This window comes from Chiloscyllium punctatum, chromosome 8 (genome assembly GCF_047496795.1).
Source record: "Chiloscyllium punctatum isolate Juve2018m chromosome 8, sChiPun1.3, whole genome shotgun sequence".
NCBI classification, from domain to species: domain Eukaryota; kingdom Metazoa; phylum Chordata; class Chondrichthyes; order Orectolobiformes; family Hemiscylliidae; genus Chiloscyllium; species Chiloscyllium punctatum.
In genome coordinates, this window is record NC_092746.1 from 6,933,842 (window position 1) to 6,958,994 (window position 25,153).

General features: G+C 42.3%; 1 protein-coding gene across 1 annotated transcript in view; it reads left to right on the plus strand.

Annotated features, from left to right (window-relative positions):
- The window catches only part of LOC140480359 (antizyme inhibitor 2-like), an 87,772-nt gene that overhangs the window by 47,758 nt on the left and 14,861 nt on the right, over nt 1–25,153 (plus strand). Inside the window, exons 5-7 of the mRNA XM_072575119.1 lie at nt 15,944–16,078; nt 17,901–17,982; nt 18,468–18,551. Of these exons, the coding sequence (XP_072431220.1) occupies nt 15,944–16,078; nt 17,901–17,982; nt 18,468–18,551 (301 nt within the window). The remainder of the gene's footprint in view (nt 1–15,943; nt 16,079–17,900; nt 17,983–18,467; nt 18,552–25,153) is intronic.

The following is a 25,153-nucleotide window of genomic DNA, read 5'->3' on the forward strand; positions in this document are numbered from 1 at the left end:
GTAAAGTGATGGCTGGAAAATGGGAAGCCTTCAAAAATAAGTTAACGAGAGTTCAGAGACAGTATATTCCTGTTAGGGTGAAAGGAAAGGCTGGTAGGTGTAGGGAATGCTAGATGACTAGAGAAATTGAGGTTTTGGCTAAGAATAAGGAAGCATATGTCAGGTATAGACAGGAGAGATCGAGTGAATCCTTACAGTATAAAGGCAGTAGAAGTATACTTAAGAGGGCAAAAAGGGGACGAGATAGCTTTGGCAACTGGAGTTAAGAAGAATCCATACGGATTTTATAAATACATTAAAGACAAGGGGGTAACTAGGGAGAGATTAGGGCCCCTCAAAGATCAGCAAGGGCAGCCTGTGTGTGGAGCCACAGGACATGGGAAGATACAAAATGAGTACAGCAGTCCCTCCCGTACCCAGGACCTAATGCAGAAGCCCAAAATCGCGGATAGGTGCGAACCCATTCATTTAAATGGGAAACGTACCTTCCCGGCAGCCTCCTGGTCGCTGGTTCTGGAATGTTCTATTTCATATGTTCAGGCCATGATAAACCGCGTGTAACTGAAACCGCAGTAACCGAACCCGTGGATACGGGGGTGGTCACGCTGTATTTTGCATCAATGTTTATTGCAGAAGAGGACATGGAAGATATGGAATGTGGGGATATAGATGGTGACACTTGAAAAATGTCCATAATACAGATGAGGAAGTGCTGGATATCTTAAAATGCGTAAAGGTGGATAAATCCACAGGACCTGATCAGGTGTATCCTAGAAATCTGTGGGAAGCTAGAGAAGTGATTGATGGGCCCCTTGCTGAGATATTTGTATCAACGATGGTCACAGGTGAGGTGCTGGAAGACAGGAGGTTGGCTAATGTGGTGCCACTATTTAAGGAATGTGGTAAGGAAAAGCCAGGGAATTATAGACCAGTGAGCCTGACATTGGCAGTGGGCAAGTTGTTGGAGGGAAACTGAGGAACAGGATTTACATGTGTTTGGAAAGGTAAGGAATGATTAGGGATAATCAGAATGGCTTGTGCGTGGAAATCATATCAAATGAACTTGATTGAGTTTTTTGAAGCAATAACACAGTGGACGTGATTTAGATAGATGTTAGTAAGGCATTCAACAAGTTTCCTCATGGGAGACTGGTTAGCAAGGTTAGATCACATGGAATATAGGGAGAACTAGCTATTTGGATACAGAACTGGCTCAAAGGTAGAACATAGAGAATAGTGGTGGAGGGTTGTTTTTCAGACTGGAGGTCTGTGACCAGTGGAGTGCCACAAGGACCGGTGCTATGTCCACTACTTTTCATCATTTACATAAGTGATTTGGATGCGAGTAAGAGGTATAGTTAGTAAGTTTGCAAATGACGCCAAAATTGGAGGTGTAGTGGACAGCGAAGAAGGTTACCTCTGATTACAACAGGATCTTGACCAGATGGACCAATGGCTGAGAAGTGGCAGATGGAGTTTAATTCAGATGAATGCGAGGTGCTGCATTTTGGAAAAACAACTCTTAGCAGGACGTATACACTTAATGGTAAGGTCCTCGAGAGTGTTGCTGAACAAAGAGACCTTGGAGTGCAGATTCGTAGCTCCTTGAAAGTAGAGTCGCAGGTAGATAGGATAGTGAAGAAGGTGTTTGGTGTGCTTTCCTTTATTGGTCAGAGCATTGAGTACAGGAATTGGGACATCATGTTGTGACTGGACAGGACATTGGTTAGACCACTTTTGGAATTGTGTGCAATACTGGTCTCCTTCCTATAGGAAGGATGTTACGAAACTCGAAAGGGTTCAGAAAAGATTTACAAGGTTGTTGCCACGGTTGGAGGATTTGAGCTAAAGGGAGAGGTTGAATAGGCTAGGGCTGTTTCCCCTGGAGTGTCGGAGGCTGAGGGGAAACCTTATAGAGGTTTATAAAATCATGAGGGATAAATAAACAAAGTCTTTTCCCTGGATGAGGGCATAGGTTTAGGGTGAGAGGGGAAAGATATAAATGGGACCTAAGGGGCAACTTTTTCATGCAGAGGGTGGTGCACGTATGGAAAGGGCTGCCAGAGGAAGTGATGGAGGCTAGTACAATTACAGCATTTAAAAGGCATCTGCATGGGTAAATGAATAGGAAGAGTTTAGAAGGATATGGGCCAAGTGCTGGCAAATGGGAGCAGAGTGAGTTAGGATATCTGGTCAGCGTGGATGAGTTATCCATGCTGTGCATCTCTTTGACTCTATGCCTGCAACTTAACATTAAAGATGTCCATTCAAAAGTTAGAATAACAACGGAGAAGAATCTGTTCTTATATCTTTTCAAATGGGTACACAAGCATTTATATTTTCTGCCTGATGGAAGAGGGTTGAAGAACATATAAGTGGATGCGGAGGGATCTTTGATTATGCTGTTTGGTTTAGCAATGCAGTGGGAAGTATAGGTGAAGTCAGTGGTTGGGAGATTGGTTTGTGCAATGGATTGAAACAACTCTCTATAGTTTCTTTCAGTCTCGGGAAGAGCAGTTGCCATACCACGCTATGACATGTCCAGGCAGGATACTTTTTATAGTGTACCTATAAAAATGTATGAGTCTTTATGTACTTGCGAATTTCCTTAAACTCCTGAGGAAGTAGAGACATTGCTGTGCTTTCTGGATTATAGTGTCAACGTGGGTGGACAAAGACAGATAGTTGGTGATGGTTTCTCCCAGGAACTTGATGTTCTTAACCATCTTCACCTCAGCATCATTGATGCACACAGAGGCATGCCCTCCACTCTGCTTCCTGAAGTCAGTGACCAGTTCCCTTATTTTACAAACATTGATGGAGAAATTGGTGTTTTTTTCACAATGCTGTTAAGAACTCTAACTACCTCCTGTACTTGGTCTCCTCGATGTTTGAAATCCAACCTACAACAGTGATGTTGTCAGCAAACTTGTAAATGGAGTTGGTGCAGAATTTGCCTATACAGTCACGTGTACATAAGGAGAATAGTAAAGAGCTGAGAACAGAGTCTTGCAGGATACTGGTGTTGAAGATTATTTGGGAGGAGGTGTTGTCACCTATCCTTATTGACTGAGGTCTGTTAGTCAAGAAGTTGAGAATCTAGTTACTGGGGAAAGTTTGGAAGTGAGTTTGTTTAGAATTATGGTATAGATCATGGAGTTGTAGTCAATAAGTAGGAGCTTCACGTAGGTATCCTTGTTCCCCAGATGCTCCAGGGATGAATGTAAGGGCAGGGAGATAATGTCTGCCGTGGACCTGTTGCGCCAATAGGTAAATTGTGAAGGATCAAGGTGATCTGGGAGGCTGGAGTTGATGTGAGCCATGATCAACATCTCAAAACACTCCATAATTAAGGATGTCAGAGCAATATTCAGGGAGTAATTGAGACATGCTGTACAATTTTTCTTTGGCACTGGAATTACAGTTGTCTACTTGAAGCAGGTGAGGACTTACTAAGGATCGTATTAAGGAAAGGATGAAGATGTCTGCGAATACTCCAGCCAGTGGTCCATACAAGACCTGAGTGCACAGCTGGGGACCTCATCTGGGCTGGTCACTTTCTGAGGGTTCACCCTGAAGAAGGCCAATCTAATGTCAATCTAATAGGAACAGGTGCATCCAAGGTTGGTGGCAGTCCCATAGGAGCCCTTCTGTTTCCTCAGACTTGTACTGCAATACTCTGTACTGTGTCCTCAGGCTTCAATTTCTGCTTGTAAGCCAGGAGGAAGAGCACAGCATTGTATTCTGATTTTCCAAAATACGGACAGAAAATAGAGGGTAGGCATCTTTTATGGTTGTGAAGCAATGGTCAAGGATATTTGGATGACTGGTAGGACAGGAGAGGTGTTGGTGCAATTATAGTAGCACATTCCTCAGGTTGGTCTGGTTGAAGACACTGACTACGATGAACAGGGCTTCAAGCAATTCCATCTCAAGACTGTTTGCAGCATTGTATAGTTTATCAAGTGAACTCTTCACTACGGCATTGGGTGGGATGTCAACCAAAGTCAGGATAATGGAGGTGAACTTCATTGATCAGAGGATCTCCAGGCTGTTCAAGTTCTTCTTGCTTGTTGGAGTCAAGCAGCCCAAGCACTGAGATCCTGGTCTACTGCTGCTATTATTTAGCCATCTTTGACTTTTCATGTTGCTGAATAAATGCCTTGGCATCCATCTGATTGAGTACATGAACCACTCGTCTGGTCCTACTTTCAGATGTCTGCACATGGATGCATTGCATGAACATTATGGAAAAGTAGTAAGACAGCTCAATAACATTGTATGGATCTAAGTATATGTAGCTCTCACATCTGTTTGGCTATGATATCTGAGTATTATTTCAAGAATCATTGCCACCAGGTTTTCAGCAATCCTGAGAAATCTTGTTTTGTCTCTTCCATCATCAGTAACCCTTCAGATTTTACATCTTGTGTAAACTGCTAAATTTGAAATGCTTGAGCATTCTCCAGGGCAGTGTTAAACCTGTGAGATGCAGCAGCTTGTGCAGTTGCTCTTGGCTGACAATTGTACTGAGGTGAATGGATCTGTGAACTGCCCATTATACATCTCCCAACTTTGAATGCCAGTGGTCTGCCTTAAGAAACTGCTACAGAGAATGTACCCTACCCTGCAGATATGTGTAGAATCATTACTGATTCTATATTTTCACTCATGAGGTGGGTGTATATGTTGATATGTCAGGCTAAGCCCCAGTAAAGTCTCTGCTGATTGTGTTTAGCTTCCATGATTTCTACATGAAAATTGAACACCTTGGCTGCTGTCCTCAATGTCAGTATTTAAGGATACCTGACATTTGAAGCTTCCTGCAGTCTATATGAGAGATAAGCAATGCTCAGCAACTGTCATGACCATGGATCACAGCCCTGAAGTGCTGGGGATATTTTTCACTTGTAATTCCAAATATGTTTTTAAAAGAGGGCTGGTATAGCCAAAGATGCCTGTAAAATGTAAAATACGTAGCTGTCTGCAGAGAGAGATACCCACAAAATGTCACACCTACGCATGTGAAAAGAATTTCCAACAATGTTCCTTCAAAGGTGAAAGAGGAAATCCAAAGCAGACTAGTCCGTTGTCTTGAGACTGCAAAGAGGATAAGCCATTTCTTGCAGAATATACTTCCAAAATATTGGCACATTGTGTTTTTCACTTTGAAGAATATGTAAGGACAGGGTTCAAAGGCCAGCTTCAATTCTACTGGTGTGGACTAATTGGCTTGAATGCTCTCATGTGTACCAGCACGGAGGGAGTTTCCTTTGTGGTTGACCTTATTGGACTGGAAGATATTAGAGGTCATCCACCAATACCTTTCAGCCGAGATGGCCCAGGCATGCTAACAGTCTCCTGTCCAGTTATAGTCTCATTCTTGTTGATATGTAGTCTATAGGTTCATCCTTGTTGATATGTAGACTATAGAAACAGCAGCAAGAGGGAGGTGCAGCGGCAAAGAATAAGCCCCTCAGAGATCTGTCTGTCATTCCTCCATCTGCGAGTGTCTGCTAGCATTACTCTGTCTCCAAGAGGAAGGAGCTCCTGGAGTGAGATCAAGGTACATCCTCTGCCTCTTGCCTTGCTGTCAATGCTGAGCACCCACAGCTAGCATGATGGAATGAAAGTCTGTGTTCATATTGGCAGATGCAGTCTGTGCTTCTGGACCTGGGTCTTCACGCTGGTCACCAACCAATCCCTGGAGACACCAAGATGTATGCACAACAGAGCCAGCACAGCACTGATAACATTGATAGACTCTTCCAGTCTTCATTCTGGTTTACTGAGTACCTTTGCTAAAACCACTTGATCTACCTGTGCCTGGCACTGTACTTTGACCAAGCCATTTCTGGGAAGAACAAGGGCATGTCTTCTGCCTGTTGCTGAGTAGGTACCAATCCTCTGGCAGTCTTTGACTGTCAGAGACCTTCCTTGACCAGCTGCTGAGAGATATTAATGGTGTGATCACCAGACTGTGTTGTCTAGACACCTCAGAGGACCCTCTGAGGTGAAATTCTCTCAGCTTTTAGAGGATGCAGGTGAAAGCCTTCCCAGTGGAGGGTTCATCAGCTTCCTGCTCAAGGTGGACTTGGAGCTGATGTTGTCCAGTGCGGGCCTCATCTAAGCAATTCGCGGAATGCCAGTGCTGCCTGTGTAAGAAGGGGGTTTAGTTGTAGAAGATGCATGAAAGATTGTGCATTTTTAGAATGGCTTAATACTGGTGGTAATGGTAGAGTTGCACAGCACACCACAATGAGACTGAGTGGTTTGATTGCCTGCTGGACTGTCCCAATGTCTAAATGAGTGACTGGGCTCTTCTCTTGCCAAACCAGTTAAGATGTGCATTGGCAGAGTTAAAGAGAAGGTATCCTCAGAGAGGGCAGGACATCAGTGATGTTCTCACTGACATTTGCAGCTGTTTGGGTCCAGCCTGGCTGGGTGTGTTGACATGGTTTCCTTATCAGTCTGCAGGAACAAGGATAGCCCTCTTCTCCAGCACCTCCAGATCTCTGACCTGGAAGCAGCAGCTGCTTTGCCTTTCATCTACAGCATTGTTAAATTCAGGGTCAAGCACAGCAGTTGAAGAGGTAGCGCCTGGCTTCCAGCATCAGGCATGCAATGCAGCTAGGCATTAGGCATGCACCCAGAGGCATATAATATGGGAGGTCTCACCATTGCTGAGGACTTCTGTCTTCCCATCACAGGGTTCCTGTAAATTGTACACAACAGCTCAGTTGCATAATTAAAATAGATGAAAACTAAAGAAATGTGTGAGAAACTTTGTTCAGGACTATGGTAGACTGGAACTCACTCACCGCACTGACAAGGTGCTGCACAGGAGGCTGCTAAATAAGATAATAGCCCATGGTGTGAGGGGTATGATACTGGCATAGACAGAAGATTGTCTGAATGGCAAAAGGCAGAGAGTGGGGATAAAGAGGTCTTATTCAAGATGGCAGCCGGTGACAAGTGAAGTTCTACAGCAGTATGTGTTGGCACCACAACTATTCATATTATACATTCATGATCTGGACAAAGGAATTGAGGGCATTGTCACTATATTTGCAGATAACATAAAGGCAGGTAGAGGGCAGGCTGTGTTGAAGAGGCTGGGGCAATGCAACAGGACTTGGACAGGCTAGGCGTGTGGGTGAAGAAGTGGCAGATGGAAGACAATGTCGGAAAGTTTGAAGTTATACACTGAACTTTCTCAATGAGGACAAACTAGAGCACAATGCGCTTTGCAAGTCCTAGTTCAGGATTCTCTTAAGCTTAACACTTATATTCATTTGGCAGTTAGGAGTCAAATATAACGTCAGCATTCACTTCAAGAGGGCTAGAATACAAGAGTAGAAATGTGTTGCTGAGGATGTGGTCAGACCACATTTGGAATATTGTGAGCCATTTCAGGCCCTGTATCGAAGGAAGGATGTGCTGGCATTTGAGAGGGTCCAGCGAAGGTTACAAGAATGATCCTGCGGTTGAAGAGCTTGTGGGATGAGCTGTAGTTGAAGACTCTTGGTCTGTACTTCCTGGAGTTTAGAAGGAATGGGGGGGGGAGATCTCATTTAAACTTATAGAGAGGCCTGGATAGACTAGATGCGGAGATGTTTCCATTGGTAGGACAGTAGGACAGACTGGGACTCACTGGCATGACCTCAGAGTGAAGGGATGACCCTTAGAACTGACATGAAGAGGAACTGCTTCAGCCACATGGTGGTGAATCTGTGCAACTTACTGCTGCAGAAGGATGTAGACACCAAGTCATTTAGTGTACTTGAGACAGTGATAGATTGGTTATTGATTAGTAAGGGGATCAAAGGCTACGGAAAGAAGGCATGGTGATGTGATTCAGAATCATACCAGTCATGAATAAAAGATGGAGGAGACAAGAAGGGCTGAACATCCTAATTCTACTCCTATATCTATAGTTTTGAACTGCAAATGAAAAAATCCAGATCACACTCAACTCCACATCTTCATTCCAATCTCATGGACACAGTTCTCTGTATTCTCTCTGTCACCAATGGCAGAAAAGATCAGTTGACTTGTTTCATTTTCTAGAACTCTATCTTGTAAACTCTGTGCCTCGTGACATTCCCCCTGTTCATAAACCCTTCTCAAAATGCTTTCTGACATTTCACCAAAGTCTTCCACTACAAATCCTCCACACTGGGATTGTGTGGTGGCTCAGTCATTAGCACTGCTGCTCACAGTTCGATTCCAGCCTCGGGCGAATGTCCCTGTGCCTCAGGTGAACGTCTGTGTGGAGTTGCACATTATCCCTGTGTCTGCATGCTCGGGTTTCCTCCCACTATCCAAACATGTGCAGGTTAGTTGATAAAAGCAAATTACTGCAGATGCTGGAATCTGAAACCAAAAGAGAAGATGCTTTGACAAAGGGTCAGTTGGACTCGATATGTCAGCACTTTTCTTTCCTTACAGATGCTGCCAGATCTGCTGAGATTTTCCAGCATTTTCTCTGCAGGTTAGTTGAATTGGCCATGCTAATTTGCCCATGGTGTTCAGGGATGTGTTGGTTGGTCCATTAGTCAGGGGTAAATATAGGAAAAATAGGGTATGTTAATGGATTTGGGTGGGTAATTCTTCAGAGGGTCGGTGTGGACTTGATGGGCCAAAGGGCCTGTTTCCACACTGTAGGGATTCTAGGAATTGAGATATTTGCTGCTTTGAAAGGCACTATGTAATTGCAAGTTATGACACTCATCAAATTATCATTCTTGACATTTGCTCCTGAACAGTGAGTGCGAATGATCAGATGATGTCCATCAAAGCCCGTATGAAAACTTTCACCTTAGGAGTGAAAGTTCAGTTGACTGTTCAACTCTGTCCCTAAACTGGGAATATAAACTTAATGTGATACTCCACTATCACTGAATGTAGAAATATAAGGAAACAGTATAATATTGTAAGAACAGCAAAGAAAAGATTTGAGAAGACACTGGCAGCCAACATGCAAGGAAATTTACAGGCATCAAAACAGTGAAAGGATAGAATGAGAGTGGCAAAGGGAAGTTATTACATGAGGAGCAGAGTTTCTATGAGCCCTCTTGAACAGTCCATCAGGAGTGAATGCCTGTTTCTTACGTTTTCCCCCAGCTCCTCTTTCTCCTGTTCCAAGGTGGCCTCCAGATTCCGAGTGAAATTCACTGACATGACATGCTCAAGGTGACAAATAATTTAAAGGTCTCCTTGGCATTGAAATTGGTATGTCAGCATGTGCATGGATTGATAGTGGGGCTGAGTGGCAGACATATGAGAGAAGCAAGGCTGGAGAGTTTGGCAAACTCGAGCATGGTGAGATGCTGGGGTGTGAGAGGAGCTGGTCACTGGGAACCACAATGGGATCCAGCCTTCCCTTTACTTCCCCCTCATCCAGCTCTGCCAGCAGGGGCAATGCTGGCAGAGCTGGATGAGGGGGAAGTAAAGGGAAAAAATGAGAGAAGCGTGATGAGGGTGGGCAGTGCTTGATGAACTTGTAAGAACAGCAAATTGGAGAGACAGTAAGTTGGCAAACTTAAAATAGCAGTGAGAGTGGCATGGGCTTGGAGCATGCAGTATTGGGGTAGGGAGATACATACCAGCTCCCTGGATACAGGGGAGTAAACCACCAGGGGAAATTGCCACAGATAAATATGAACATATCAAAATTCGGCAACGTAGATTTCAGGACAAACAGCTTCCTGGATGGTGGCAACCCAGCAAATCATGAATTTATGGGATAGTTGCTCACCAGCTGCACTTTGATGGAATCGTAACCCTTCATTCCTCTACCTCTCCCCATTTAGCTGGAACATGCAGAGACAATTGGAAGCAGCCAATTCCTCTCTGCACCACAAGAATCCAGAGAGTCTGATATATCCAGCCACTCTGTTTCTCCATTCTCCAAGAGATCAAGTATTGATGTTCTACACAGAGTGTCATAGACTCATACAGCATAGAAACAGATCCTTCACTCCAACCAGTCCATGCTAAGTTACCAAACTAAACTAATTCCACCTGCCTGCATTTGGCCCATTTCCTTCCAAACCTTTCCAATTCATATACTTAACCAAAAGTCTTTTAAGGTTTGTGACTGTACCTGCATTTACCACTCCTCTGGCAGTTCATCTCACATACTGACCACTCTCTGGCAAAAAAGTTGCCCCTCATGTCCTTTTTAAATTTTTTTCTCTCACCTTAAAAATACGCTCCTTAGCTTTGAACTCCCCAGTCTGGGGAAAATATCTTTGGTAGTCATCTTATCTACATCCCTCATGATTTTATAAACCTCTACAAAGTCACCCTTGTAGAGATATAAAAACAGTTAAGTTCTTTTTAAAGATTCCCAACTATAAAAAATGGAGGGTCAGGTGATGTGTTGTTTCTGTGTAATGTGGGAGCTGGTGGGACCCCATTTGAAGTTCCCAGTAACCAAGCTCTCTAGTGAATCTTGGTTGCCAGAAGAACTCCTGCTCAGAGTCGATCAGCTGGAGTCTGAGCTTCAAACATTGTGACACATCCGGGAGTTACCTGGATGTTGTGCTTCAGGAGACAGTCACACCCCTTAGACTAACTAACTCCAAACTGGCCTATGGTCAAGGACAGGGGGGTGTGGCTGTGAGTGAGGCAGGTAGAGGGATCCAGGAGATAGAGGTGCAGGAGCGTCCTCCCCTGTCCTTGTTAAACAGGTTCAAGAGCTTTGCTCCCTGTGTGGACAGGAATGGGGATTGTAGGGAGGAACTGAAGAGTGGACTTAGAAGAGCTAGAAGGGGGCATGAAAATAGTTTAGCGGGTAGGATGAAGGAAAACCCGAAGGCATTCTACACTTATGTGAAGAACAAGAGATGGCCAGAGTGAGGGCAGGGCAGATCAGGGATAGTGGAGGGAACTTGCACTTGGAGTTGAAGGACGTAGAGAGGTCCTTAATGAATACTTTGTTTCAATATTCACTATTGAGAGGGGACTTGAATTTTCTGAGGGCAGATTGAAAGACCTATATGCGAGAACAGGTCAATGTTTGGAAAGGGGATGTGCTGAAAATTTTGAAAAACAGATTAAATAAATCCCCTGGACCAGACAGATTGTATTCTCGGTTACTACAGGAAGTGGGGTAAGAGATTGTTGCGCCTTTGATGGTGATCTTTGCGTCTTCACTGTCCATTAGAGTCGTACCAGATGACGGGAGAGTAGCAAATGTTATTCCTTTGTTCAAGAAAGGGATTACGGATAATTCTGGGTATTACAGACCAGCCAGTTTTACATCAGTGGTGGGCAAAGTTTTGGAGAGGATTCTGAGAGACAAGATTTATGATTACTTGGAAAACCATAGTTTTATAAGAGACAAGGAAATCTGGTTGTCTGGACACAGAATGGCTGGTCTATAGATGACAGAGGGTGGTGGTGGATGGCAAGTATTCAGCCTGGAACTCAGTGACCAGGGTGTTCTGCAGGGATGGGTTCTGGGACCTCTGCTCTTTGTGATTTTTATAAATGACTTGGACGAGGAAGTTGAAGGGTGGGTTAGTAAGTTTGCTGATGGCATAAAGGTTGGTGGAATTGTGGATAGTGTGGAGGCCTGTTGCTTATTGCAATGGGACATTGACAGGATGCAGAACTGGGATGATAAGTGGCAGCTGGAGTTCAACCTGCAAAGGTGTGAAGTAATTCTCTCTGGAAGGTCAAATGTGAATGCAGATTACAGGGTTAAAGGAAGGATTCTTGGCAGTCTGGAGAAACAGATGGATCTCGTGCTCCATGTCAATAGATCCTTCAAAGTTGCCACCCAAGTTGATAAGGTTGTTAAGAAGGTGTATGGTGCATTGGATTTCATTACAGGGGGATTGAGTTTATAAGCTGTGAGGTTGTGCTACAGCTGTTTTGAGCCCTGGTTAGACCATACATAGAATAAATATTGTGTTCAGTTCTGGTCACCTCACTATAGGCAAGATGTGGAACCATTACAGAGGGTGTAGAGGAGATTTACCAGGATGCTGGCTGGACTGGAGGGCATGTCTCATGAAGAAAGGTTGAGGAGCTAGGCTTTTGTCATTGGAGAAAAGAAAGATGAAAGATGTACAAGATGTTGAGAGGCATAGATAGAGTGGATAGCCAGAGGCTTTTTCCCATGGCGGAAGTGTTTGTCATAACTTTAAGGTAATTAGAGGAAGGTTTAGGGGAGATGTCAGAGGTAGGTTCTTTACACAGAGAGTGGTCGGTGTGTGGAATGCACTGCCAGCAGTGGTAGTTGTCAGATACATTAGGGACATTTATGCAACTCTTGGATAGGCACATGGAAGACAGCACAATGAAGGTATCCTTAGAGTAGGATAAAAGGCAGGCACAACATCAAGAGCTGAAGGGCATGTACAGTGCTGTACTGTTCCATGTTCTATGTGTTTTCTCTGAATGAACGCAAAATAAGGATTAAAGTAAATGAGCTTGTGGCATGGTTCGAAATTGGCAAGTATGATGCGGTGGCTGCAAGAGATCAGGATTGGGAGCAGAATATTCAAGGATATACATCCTATCGGAAAGATAGGCTGGTGGACAGCCGGGTGGGGTTGCCTTTATTAGTAAGAAATGAAATTAGATCAATAGTAAGAAATGAAGTAGGGTCAGATGGTGTAGAATTAAGGAACTGCAACAGTAAAAGAAAACATAGTTGGAGTTACGTACAGGCCTCCAAACAGTAGTCAGGAGTTGGGGCGCAAGATACACCAAGAGATAGAAAAGATGCATAGGAAAGACAAAGTTACAGTAATAATGGGGGATTTCAATATACAGATGGACTGGGAAAATCAGGTTGGTAGAGGATTGCAAGAAAAGGAATTTGTGGAATATTTACGAGATTGCTTTTGAGCAATGTTTGGTGGAGACAACCAGGACATAGGCAATACTAGATTTAGTGTTGTGCAATGAGGCAGACCTGATAAGGGAGTGGAAGGTGAAGGAACACTTAGGAGGCAGTGATAAAAATTGATTTTGTGATGCAATTTGAGAGGGAGAAGATAGAATCAGAGATAATGATATTACAGCTGAATAAGGGCAGTTATAGAGGTTTGAGGGAGGGGCTGGGTAAAATTGACTGGGAGAGGAGCCAAGCAGGAAAGACAGTGGAATAGCAATGAGAGGTGTTTCTGGGAGTAATTCAGGAGACACAGCAGAAATTCATCCCCAGGAAAAAGAAGCACGGTACAGGGAGGATGAAGCAACCATGGCTGACATGGGATGTCAGGGTTAGCATGAAAGCAAACGAGAAAGCATACATTGTTGCAAAGGGCAACGGGAAACCGGAAGATTGGGAAGCTCACAAAGACCAACAGAGCAACAAAAATAAAAATAAGGAGGGGGGTGATTAAATATGAGGGTAAGCTAGCTAGTAATATAAAGGAAGACTGTAAGAGTTTCTTTAGATATATAAAGGCCAAAAGAGATGCAAAAGTGGACATTGGATCACTGGAAATTATGCTGGAGAGATATTAGTGGGGAACAAGGAAATGGCTGAGGAACTAAATAATTACTTTGCATCAGTCTTCACAGTGGAAGACGCAAGTAATATTCCAAACATTCAAGAGAGTGAGGGGATAGAGCTGAGTATGGTGGCCATCACCAAGGAGAAGGTGCTAGAAAACCTGAATGGCCTGAGGGTGGATAAATCACCTGGACCAAATGGACTACATCCCAGAGTTCTAAGGGAGATAGCTGAAGAGTTGTGGAAGTATTTGTGGTGATCTTGCAGGAATTGCTAGAATCAGGGAGGGTCCCAGAAAACTGGAAAATTGCAAACATTACAACCCTGTTTAAAAAGGGGGTAAGGCAAAAGATGGAAAATTACAGACTGATTAGTCTAAATTTGGTTGTAGGTAAGATACTGGAATTCATTGTGAAACATTAAATTTCTGAATACTTGGAAGTATATGGTAAAATTGGGCAAAGTCAGCATGGTTTCATCAAGGGGAGATCATGCCTGACAAATCTGATAGAATTCTTTGATTTGGAGGTGCCAGTGTTGGACTGGGGTGGACAAAGATAAAATTTACACAACACCAGGTTATATTCCAACAGGCTTATTTGGAAGCACTAGCTTTTGAGGTGCTGTCTCTTCATCAGGTGGTTGCATACCAGGACCATAACATTGAGGAAGTAATGAGCATGTCAGACCAAGGAGAACTGATGCATATTATCTATCTGGACTTCAAGTAGGCCTTTGACAAGATGCCACAAAGGAGGATCCTCTGTAAGATAAGGGCTCATGGCGATAGAGACAAGGTGCTAGCATTGTTAGAAGCCTGGATGTCTGGCAGTAAGCAGAGAGTAGGGATAAAGGGGTCTTTCTCAGGATAGCAGCCAGTGACAAGTGGTGTTCCACAAGGCTTAGTGTTGGGACCACAACTTTTCACTTTATGCATGAATGATCTAAATGAAGGAACTGAAGGCATTCTGGCTAAGTTTGCAAAAGATTCAAACATATGTAGAGGGACAGGTAGCATTGAGGAGGCAGACAGGCTACAGAAGTATTTAGACAGGCTAGGAGAGTGGGCAAAGAACTGGCAGATGGCGTAAAACATGGAAAAGTGTGAGGTTGTGCACTTTGGTAGGAACAATAGAGGTATGGACTATTTTCTAAATGGGGCGAAAATCAGAAGTGTGAAGTGCAAAGAGAATCTTGTCAAGGATTCTCTCAACGTAAACTTACAGGTTGAATTAGTAGTTGGGAAGGCAAATACAATGATGGCATTAATTTTGAATATAAAAGCAGGGATGCTTTGCTGAGGGTCTATAACACTGGTCAGACCACGTTTAGAATACTGTGTGGAGCTTTGGGTGCCATATCTCAGAAAGAATGTACTGGCCCTGGAGCATGTTCAAAGGATGTTCACAAGAATGGTCCTAGGAATGAAAAGCTTAACATCTGAGGAACGTTTGAGGACTGTGGGACTATTCGCGATGGAGTATAGAAGGATGAGGGGGGATCTATTTGAAACTTACACAATACTGAATGCTGGATAGAGTGCATGCTGGGAAATGTTTGGTAGGAGAGACTACGACCAAAGGGTACAGCCTTAGAGTAAAAGTAAGACATTTAGAACGGAGATGAGGAGAAACTTCTTCAGTCAGAGAATGGTGAATCACCTGGTGGAAACCAGGTCATTAAGTGTATTTAAGGCTGAGATAGATAGGTTCTTGATTGTCAAGGGGATCAAGTGTTATGGGTAGAAAGTGGGAGAATGGGGTTGAGAAACTTATCAGCCATGATTGAATGGCAGAGCAGAATCGATGGGCTGAATGGCCTAACTTCTGTTCTTGTGCCTTATGGTTTTACACCTCAACCTCCTAAGCTCCAGTGAAAAAATGTGTATTTAAGACTGAGGTAGATAGGTTCTTGATTGTGAAGAGGATCAAGTGTTATGGGTAGAAAGAGGGAGAGTGGGGGTTGAATGGCAGAGCACAATCGATGGGCTGAATGGTCTAACTTCTGCTCTTGTGTCTTATGATCTTAAATCTCAATCTCCTAAGCTCCAGTGAAAAGACTCCCATCCCATCCAGTCTATTGCTATAACTCAAACCCTCTATTCCCAGCAACATCCTGGTGAACTTTTCTGTGCCCTCTCCAGTTTAATATTTCTTCTCTGCCATGTTACCACTGCATCTCTGTTCGAGCTGCGCAAATTTGGATTGCCAGTGCTCATCCAGGTGGACAGTGACTTTCTAAACAAGCCATAAATGTAAGAGGTGCCAAACTATTGTCAGACAGGCAAGTTGTTCAGGAATGCGCATTGTAAGGTGAGCAGAAATCACGTATGAGAGACATTACAAAGGCATGGTAGGTAATAAACAAGGTCATTTAGTTTGGTTTAATCCCCATGTTTGAGATAATTCTTGCAATTCTGTTTAATTCAGCAATGCTGAATTCATTTTCTTATTGCTGTTTCAGAATGGTTCTGCGCATTGCTGTAAATGATTTTACATCCCTATTGCCCTTGAGTGAAAAGTTTGGAGCATCACTAAGTGAGTGCAGACAGCTAATGGAATATGCAAAGACTTTGGATTTGGATACCATTGGTGTTAGGTAGGACACATATTTTTGCTTTTTTAAAATTCTTTTTCATGGGAAGTGAGGATTGCTGGCAAAGCCAGCATTGATTGTCTATATGTACGTACCCTTGAATTGACTGGCTCGCTTTTATAATTTTACATCCACCAGGTAAGAGTTTATCAGTGTTATTATTCCCTCTTTGTAGGAAAATGCTGCTTCAATTGCAAGATTTGCACCATTTAAAATGATGATGTACAAGTGATATAAAATTATTTATTTTATTGCCTTGTTGCACGAGACCCTACTGCAAAAAGCCAATGACAGGTAAACACTCTTACTCTCTTAGCATTAAAATTGTGAGGTTAGCTGCTCATTCCTACTACTCTGGCAGGTACTGCATACTCTTTATCCCTGCTGTTAAGAGTCTTTAAGATTGCAATAATCTCTAGCTGAACATCACAAGACACATTTGCATTTATTAATTCAAGCAAGTAGTCAACGTTGGCAAAAAGCTGCAGCAGAGTGAGACCTTCCCTCAGGTGAGGTTTACATGGTCACACATGTCCTCAGCTTTCCTGAGCAATGGCTGTTTTGAGATCCAATTCTGCTCAGTGAAGTCCAAGTCAGAAGTCACATGACACCAGGTTACAGTCCAACAGGATTATGTAAATCACAAACTTTCCGAGAACTGCTCCTATGTTAGGTGGTGAGGTTCAGATCATGCAGCTACTTCATGACTGTCAGTTGGGCCCAGCATCTTACTCAGTTTGTGATACATCAGAGAGGAATTGCGGGACTTCCTGTACTCAATGCAGGTACTGATCACACACTGTAACCTCTCACCCCTTTAACATCCTTTAGTCATGTGTGCCCTACGATTCGGGCTGGATGGCTTCCTCCTACTGTTCTCCAGAAAGAACATTTCTCTTGATTTTTACTCCTCCTAACATAAATTTGAGGTAGTTTATGCTGCTTCTTTGATCAGCACTTTTGTGACCATATACCATGCACTAGGATCTTGTACACTCAGTTATTAATCAATCTGCCTACAGCCACATTGACAGCTGATGGAGGTCCATTTAATAGGGGCTGCCAATAAAGCTTTTCCCTCTTGAATGTGGCTGCTATCCTGAGCTGGGTGATGACTGATGAAATGAAACAGTAATTGGGTGCCTCCTGCACAATGACCATGAGCAAACTTGGATCCCAGAAAACTACTTGAGGTCGGGTTCTGGACTCTTGTCTGGAAAATGCAGCCCATGTACTGAGAGGAATGTGGAATTCTGAAATAGATGGAGAAGATTAAGGTCAAATACAGTGTGCTATATTTTGAAATGTGGAAATTTGGGCATCTTTGTGTGCACTGCTGGCAGGTTCAAGCTACATTTGAGTTTAGAAATGATATGTGTGGCTAAGAGTTCCAGTCAAACCGTGTGCTGATGCTGATCACATTTCTAGAAAATGAATGTCTGTACATTCCTTAGGTGGTGGCATAGTCACTGAACAAGTAACCCAGAATTTCTTATTAATGTTCTGGATACACGGCTTTGAATCGCACTCTGACAGAGAGTGACGTTTGCTGTCAATAAAAATCTGCGATATACAAGCTCGTCTAATGCTGACAATTTAACACTGTTGATTGTTGCAAAACCTATCTAATTCACAAAATCTGGGTAAGGAACTCTGCCATGTTTACCTAGCTTGGCCAACATTTATCTCTCAGCCCATGTCAACACTTGAGTAATTAGGGGTGGGCAATAAATACTGGCCAAGCCAGCAACCATACATCTCATGAAACAAATTTTAAAAGTCCTGGATTTCAGTTGGAGCTTGATGATATCTCTTCTTTTCACAGTTTTCATGTTGGAAGTGGCTGTACTGATCCAAAGATTTATGCTCAGGCTATAGCTGATGCACGCGTTGTCTTTGATATTGGGGTATGTTTTAGTTGGAATGTCATTTGAAAGATGAATGAAAAGAAATTTTCAATGATAACATTTATGATGAGACCGAAAACAGTTTGTGTCATTTTAGCAATCGGTGCATTTATTTTGTAATGATACTTTTGCTCCAATTATTAAAAAAAATCAAACTTTATAACCTCTTGAACTTTGAGACTACTACACTTGGTGGTTGAGATAAAAACAGTAAATTTTACATTAAAGATAAATCCAGGTGATTATATTGCAGTTGCTGAACCCAGCCGAGGTGAATGAAAGAGTATGAGCAATAGGAAGAGCAACCAACTGCAATAACCATCCACTAAATTCATGAACAATGAGGGTTGATATGGAGGTGATGAATCAGTATTGTAATAACCCCATTAACCGTGGTGTATAATTGCATGAGAAACCACAGAAAATCTGATGCTTGATCATTATTTATTATGCCCAAATTCGATACCTATTTCCCTATTTTACAGATTCATCTTGGATTTCAGATGTATTTACTTGATATTGGAGGTGGTTTTCCAGGAACTGCAGAAGACAAAGTTACATTTGAAGAGGTAGAACAGTTATGATCCCTGCTAATGTTACTCGTGGACAAGCCAAATCCCAAAATGATACCTGGCTTGATTGCTCATATTTGTTCATGCTTTCATTGAAACATAAGCACGCAAGGCACACAAAGAATAAAGATAAAATTTAACAAACCAAGCAATTCAAACACAATAAAATTCGAAAGATTCAAACCACAGGGCAAAAAAAAGTCCATTTTTTTTACCATCACTTCACACTTGATCAAGAACCTTTTTCTTCCTATTCAATCTACAGATTTGACTTAACTGCTTCTTCTCACTTCCTGCCCTGTGGATTGTGAAGTCACTTTCCATAAATACTCCCACAACTGAGAGACTAAACTTTCTTCAACTTTTAGTTATTGCAAAATTCTAAACAAACATTGCTGGAAGGGATGATTCACAAACTGCACTATTTCACAGGGGGCATTTACTCTCTTTAACTGCTTTGAACAGTATCCTTGTAGAGGATAAACTGCACAAACTTCCAATCTCAATCAGGTCTCCATCAAACTGAAACAAAACATTTGAACGATATCAAAACAAAACTTGCAAAATCTGGACTCTGATGCTTGGTGTTTTCCCTCTCGTTGTAAACCTCCTCAGTGTTAGCAAACTCCTATTAACACTGATGAGAAAGTGAGGACTGCAGATGCTGGAGATCAGAGTCGAGAGTGTGGTGCTGGAAAAGCACAGCAGGTCAGGCAGCACCTAAGGAGCAGGAGAATAGACATTTTGGGCATAAGAATGAGGATCATTCCTGATGAAGGGCTTATGCCCGATACATCGATTCTCCTGCTCCTCGGATGATGTCTGAACTGCTGTGCTTTTCCAACATCACACTCTCGACTCCTATTAACATTTGGCATCCTTGCAGTCACCTGCTCCCTGACACATTTGCTTTAAAATTCATGGTTCTGGAAAGATTAAACGAATTAATTTGTAAATCTTACACAAAAGTATCACTAGTTTAAAATCTGAACACTACACAAAAGACATACATTTCAACATAGAATACAAAGCTTTAAAATAATATTGAAGTTGCATTAATATTCTTTTATTAACATTTGAAACTGAATGTGTGTACACAAGCATATATACACACACATTTGCTCTTTTAAACTTCACATTACCCTCTGTTTTAAGCTCCATTTACCCCTTTACTCTTGAATTAATCTTCAAAGTTTTTTCTGAGTAGTCCAGAGAAGGAAGACCAACATGTATACCAGTCTATGGCGAGTTCATGTTTGATTGTCAAGAAGGAATAAGGAACTTTAGAAAGCCTAAGAAGAAGGGGAGGCACAGCAAGATTTAGGAGGCTAAAGTGAAAGGGGAAGGAATGTCCTGGGGGTGGGGAACCTCAACTGGAATATAGCAGCCACTAGTGGAGATTACGCCCTTCCTTCCCATTTTTATAGCTGGGATGACAAAATGGTGGGCTTGCCTTCTTCATTGCACCTTTCTCAGCCTTACTTTGTATTACAGCAGGTCTGTATACAGACATTTTGCTAGTGATTGGTTTGAGAGGGAACAGGCTGCACGATGCTCCACCTTCCTAAAGTATTCCATTTGACGGGCAGGGGGGGTGTGACTGAGTAGAAAGTCGGATCGTTTACCATCGTCCTATTTTACATGTGCCTCCCAGGTGCAAATATGCCAGTAGCATGGCTGTACAATTGACTGGGAAGTGTTGGGGTCTCAGCAGATTTGAAAGAGCAGGAGGCCAAGACCTGAAACTGTGAAGTAAATATGGCAAATTACTTGCAAGTTATCATTTTCTGAGACTCTGTTAGTCCTGTGGGTTAGACAATGGAAAACTAAATGTCATGTGATTGATTCAGAAACAATACCTTCTGATTCAGCAATCACAAGTTTACTGAAATGTGCTAACTGTTTGGAATACTTTAATAAATGGTTAATAAATGGTCCGTGCAGGTTATTCCTATCAGTGGCCAAGACTCTGCTCATGATCATCATAAAAACTAGGCTTGGGGGTGCCTAGTCTACTTAAACAGGTTTCAGTAAGAAAAAGTAGATGTGTTATTGGTTAAAATAAATTGGAGACTGGTTATATTATTTGATGAATTCTTTACTGGAATAAACCTGGAGGCCTGGCTTCACGACTCAGCTGGTCCAGAGGCATGTCATAACACATGTCCTGCTGGAACATTCATGCATTAGGCATTTCATTGTAAAATTAATATTTTGACTGCATGAAATTAATTGTGTTTTCAACTGAAATGCCAATTCAATCATTAGGTGTAAGAGAAATATTTGTTTCCACATGACTTAATGCAACTAAAATTAGAATGAATTACCATTGTAACTGAATGCTCACGGACAGTACCTTTTTTTTAAACCCAAAAAGAGAATTTGAATTGATTGCAATTGGAACTTTGCAATTATACACCAGTTAACAGGAGTCTTTTTCCATCACCCCTCTCCCATCCCTGGCCCGACAGCCTAATTCTTTTTATTTTATGCAAATTGGCCCAACTTAATTTTGGCATTCCATTCAAACAGCTATTTGAATGTGGCAGTTTGCATATTCTGTTTCACAGGATGATTACCATAACATGTTTATCCAAAGTAAAGAATAATATGCTGTTTTAAATTGAAGGCGGTGTCAAATTTATGGCACTTCATTTGAAACTAAGCTTCAAAAATTTATTGAAAGTAAAACTGGCCTTTTATTGATGTGTTCAAATTTTGACCTTAAAGGCTGCTGTAAAAATACACTTTCAATCATGAAATTTTACGCCTAACATATCCATAAGTTCCACTATCTTCTAAATTATTTTTCTTGCCCTTATTTACTCAAAAGGGAATGAATGCAGATGACGTTAGGGAACAGGTGTGTGCAAATGCATTTAACAAATTATTCCATATTCAATTTGTTCAGTGATTTTTTTTTGAGCTGTTCATGGTCAAATACATAAAAGTCTATGCTAAATATAATAAAATGTGGCATTAGGTACTGGTTGAAGCGGATAAATACTCATTCTGCAGAAATAAAGGCCGCTGTGTGTTTATACAGCATACAATGTCCTTGTATTAACTTGTTTGTGTACCACAGTGATTTTTTTTGGCGAACAGCTCCATTTAAGACAACAATTAAAGAGCTATAGAACCCAATGGATTGACATTTCACTGACAAATATTTTTTGATCAACCTAATCAAAGGTATTATGCACATTTATCCAAAATCAGAGGTCATAATCTTTTTCCATTAGAGCACCACCATTTATGATTTACACTAAGATCACTGTTGTGACCTCACTATTTAATAAATGAGGTAGAGAGAAATCAGGGAGTGATAGGTCATTTAGCCTGACAACAATAGTGGGGTCAATGCTGGAGTCCATTTTAAATAGATTTAATAATGGAGCACTTGGTAAACAGCGACTGGATTGGAAAAGGAGAACATGCTTTTATTGGATGTAACTTGCAGAGTTAATAAGGGGGAGCCAGTGTATGTGGTTTAATTGGACTTACATGATACCTTATTGAAAGCCTACTGTAAGAGATTAGCAAGTAAAATTAAACTGCATGGGGTTGGAGTATAATCTAACTGACATGGATAGTGAACTGGTTGACAAACAGGAGGAATAAGTTGGTCTTTTTCTGAATACTATTAAAGTGACCAGTGGGCTACAACATGAATCAGTGCTAGGACCACCAGCTATTCACAATATATTAACGATTTAGATGAGGGAACTAAATGTAATATCTCCAAGCTTGCATATGACACAAAGTTGAGTGGGAAGTTGCAGAAATGCTTCAGTGTGATTTGGACAAGTTCAGTGACTTGGTAAATGCATGGCAGATGAAGGAGAATGTGGGCAAATGTAAGGTTATTCACACTGGTAGTAAAAACAGGAAGGCAGATCGTTATTTGAATGTTGATAGATCGGAAAAGAGGGAAGTGCCACAAGACTTGGGTGCTCTTGTACACCAGTTGCTGAAAGTAAGCCTGCAGGCACAGCCGGATAAAGAAGGCAAATGATATGTTGGCCTTAGTAATGGGGTTAGAGTCCACAAGCAGGGATGTCTTGCTGTAATTGTACATGGTCTTGGTAAGACTACCCCTGGAGTATTGTTTGCACTTTTGGTCTCATTATCTGAAAAAGGACGTTGTGACTATGGCTGTGAGTGCAACAAAGTTTACCAGGTGGATTCCTGTGATGGCAGTAATGGGTGGCACAGAGACTCAGTGGGTTAGTGCTGTTCCAACAGTGCCAGGGACGAGGGTTCAATTCCAGACTTGGGTGACTGGCTGTTTGGAGTTTGCACATTCTCCCAGTGTCTCAGTGGGTTTCCTTCATTGCACCAGTTTCAGCTCATAATTCAAAAGGTGTAAGGTTAGTTGGATTGGCTATGCTAAATTGCCCACAGTGTTCGGGGCAGGTGAATTAACCATGGGAAATGCTGGGTTACAAGAAAGGGAGGGGCCTTGTCTGGGTGGGACAATCTTTAGAGGGCCAGCATGGATTCAATGGGCTAAATGGCCTGCTTTCACAGTGTAGGGATAATATGATCTCTGAGCAGATTAATAAAAACACTTTGGAGGCTGAGCTGATGTCTTGGCCTGTTTGCACCTCCTTTTGCCTCCTGTGACTGAGTATGGCCTCAGCAGATTAAACAATATAAATAGAGTTAAATTGAGGGCACAAATATTTCTGCCATGCCTCCTGAAAGGAACTGGTCACCTGCCCTTTCAACCAGTCTCTGATAGAACCATTCTTTTGTATGCAATTCCTCAGAATTGTAGATAATTTGATTCCATTCCTGTTCAGAACCTTCTAGAATGACCAATTACTGAGATGTGTAATCTGTAGATTCAGCCATATACAGGGCAGGAGGGGTAAGAAGGGTTGGGGAGACAGATTGTTTGAAGATTTCTCTCCTCCCAGATACTTCATCCTCACGGTGCATATTCTCAGCAAGGTTTCTCAATCTCTCAATGTGGTCGTTGTCATCTTGAATGAGCCTTCTCATTTTAGTCAGTTAAAAGCCAGAGTCTTCGATGAGTCAATGGGTATTTTCCGTCTCATTGCAGAGCCTTTGAGGGCACCCATATCTCTGCTTCAACAGGGTCAAACATTCCTTATCATGGCTACATCAAACTGACCCTGCCTGTCTTTTATTACCTTTTTCATAGCACGAGGTTTCTAATAGATAATACTCCAATGGAAGTAAGGAAGCGGACAGTACGAGAGTACCCATTAAGAGATATCTGAGAGTCACTGGAAAACATGCACCGGCAAGGTCAAAGACTCGGCCTATCCAGGTCGCTAGAAGTATTCAAATCTGCAAATCTGCATGTTCTTTTCTCGCCCGTGCAACAATTACGCCTAAAGGCTCATGCCAGCTGTCTCCAACTGGTTGACATCAGGCTTTGTCACATGTGGAAGATCTCCCAGTCGGTATAACTCAGGAAGCTGCCCTCATCACTGTGGGAGAAAAAGTTGGGTACCCGTCCAGATTACCAATTTCAGCAACAAAGATGTTTATCTCTAACCAACAATGCCTACAGGTGTCTGTATCCCTGTCACTATTGTGAACAGTATACTGACGGGAGAGACATTTCTTATCTCATTTCAAAGATAGAAACTGCAAATTAGATGAAACCCAGAGGAAGCAGTTTGGTTCCACTTTCACAATGTCCAGGTCAACCTATAGTTAAGGTAATGGTGACATTGTGTATTTTGACCAGGATTCTAACTGAAAAAAGACTGACCCATGAAAGTTTAGCCTTCAGCTCTAAACGCAATCCACATCACCACTGACTTTCCTTACAAAGCATAACCCCAGCACCACACTTTTTCCTTATTCTTTCCTGGGATATGGGCATCACTGGCTGGTTCAGAATTTATTACCCATTCCAAGCTGCCATCGTGAACCACTATTGTCCTATGCTGTAAGTTGACCCACAATGATGGTAGGGAGGGAAGTCCAGGATTTTGACTCAGTGACACTGAAAGAACAGTGATATACTTCCACATTAGGACCATGAGTGGCTTGGAGGTGAACTTACAGCTGGTGGTGTTCTCATGTATCTGCTGGTGAATTTCTGCACTGCATCTTGAAGATGGTACATACTCTACAGCAGAGAGTCCATTTTTCAGGGAGTAGATGCCTGTGGAGGTGATGCCTATCGAGCAGGATGCCTTGTCCTAGATGCTGTCACGCTTCTTGAGAGTTGTTGGAGCTGTACTCATCCAGGCAAGTGGGGAATATTCCATCACATTCATGACTTGTATCTTGTCCATGAAGGACAGGCTTTGGGGAGTCAGAAGTACGTCACAAAGGCAGTACTCTTAGGCTCTGATCTGCTCTTGTAGCCACTGCATTTATCGAGGTAGTCCAGGCTGTTAAAGGAAACACAGTGCCTCTCCAATCTATGCGGTATATCCTTTGACAGTGAGTTTCATCCGTTCAAAAGCAGCTTCTTATAAAACAGAATGACAACAGGACAGAAGGAGGTCGTTCAGCTTGTGTTACATGTGTTTGCTTACTATAAGAACAATTCGGTGAACCCCTTACTTTTTTTTTCATTTAGCCCTGAAAATTTTTATTCTCTACAGCAA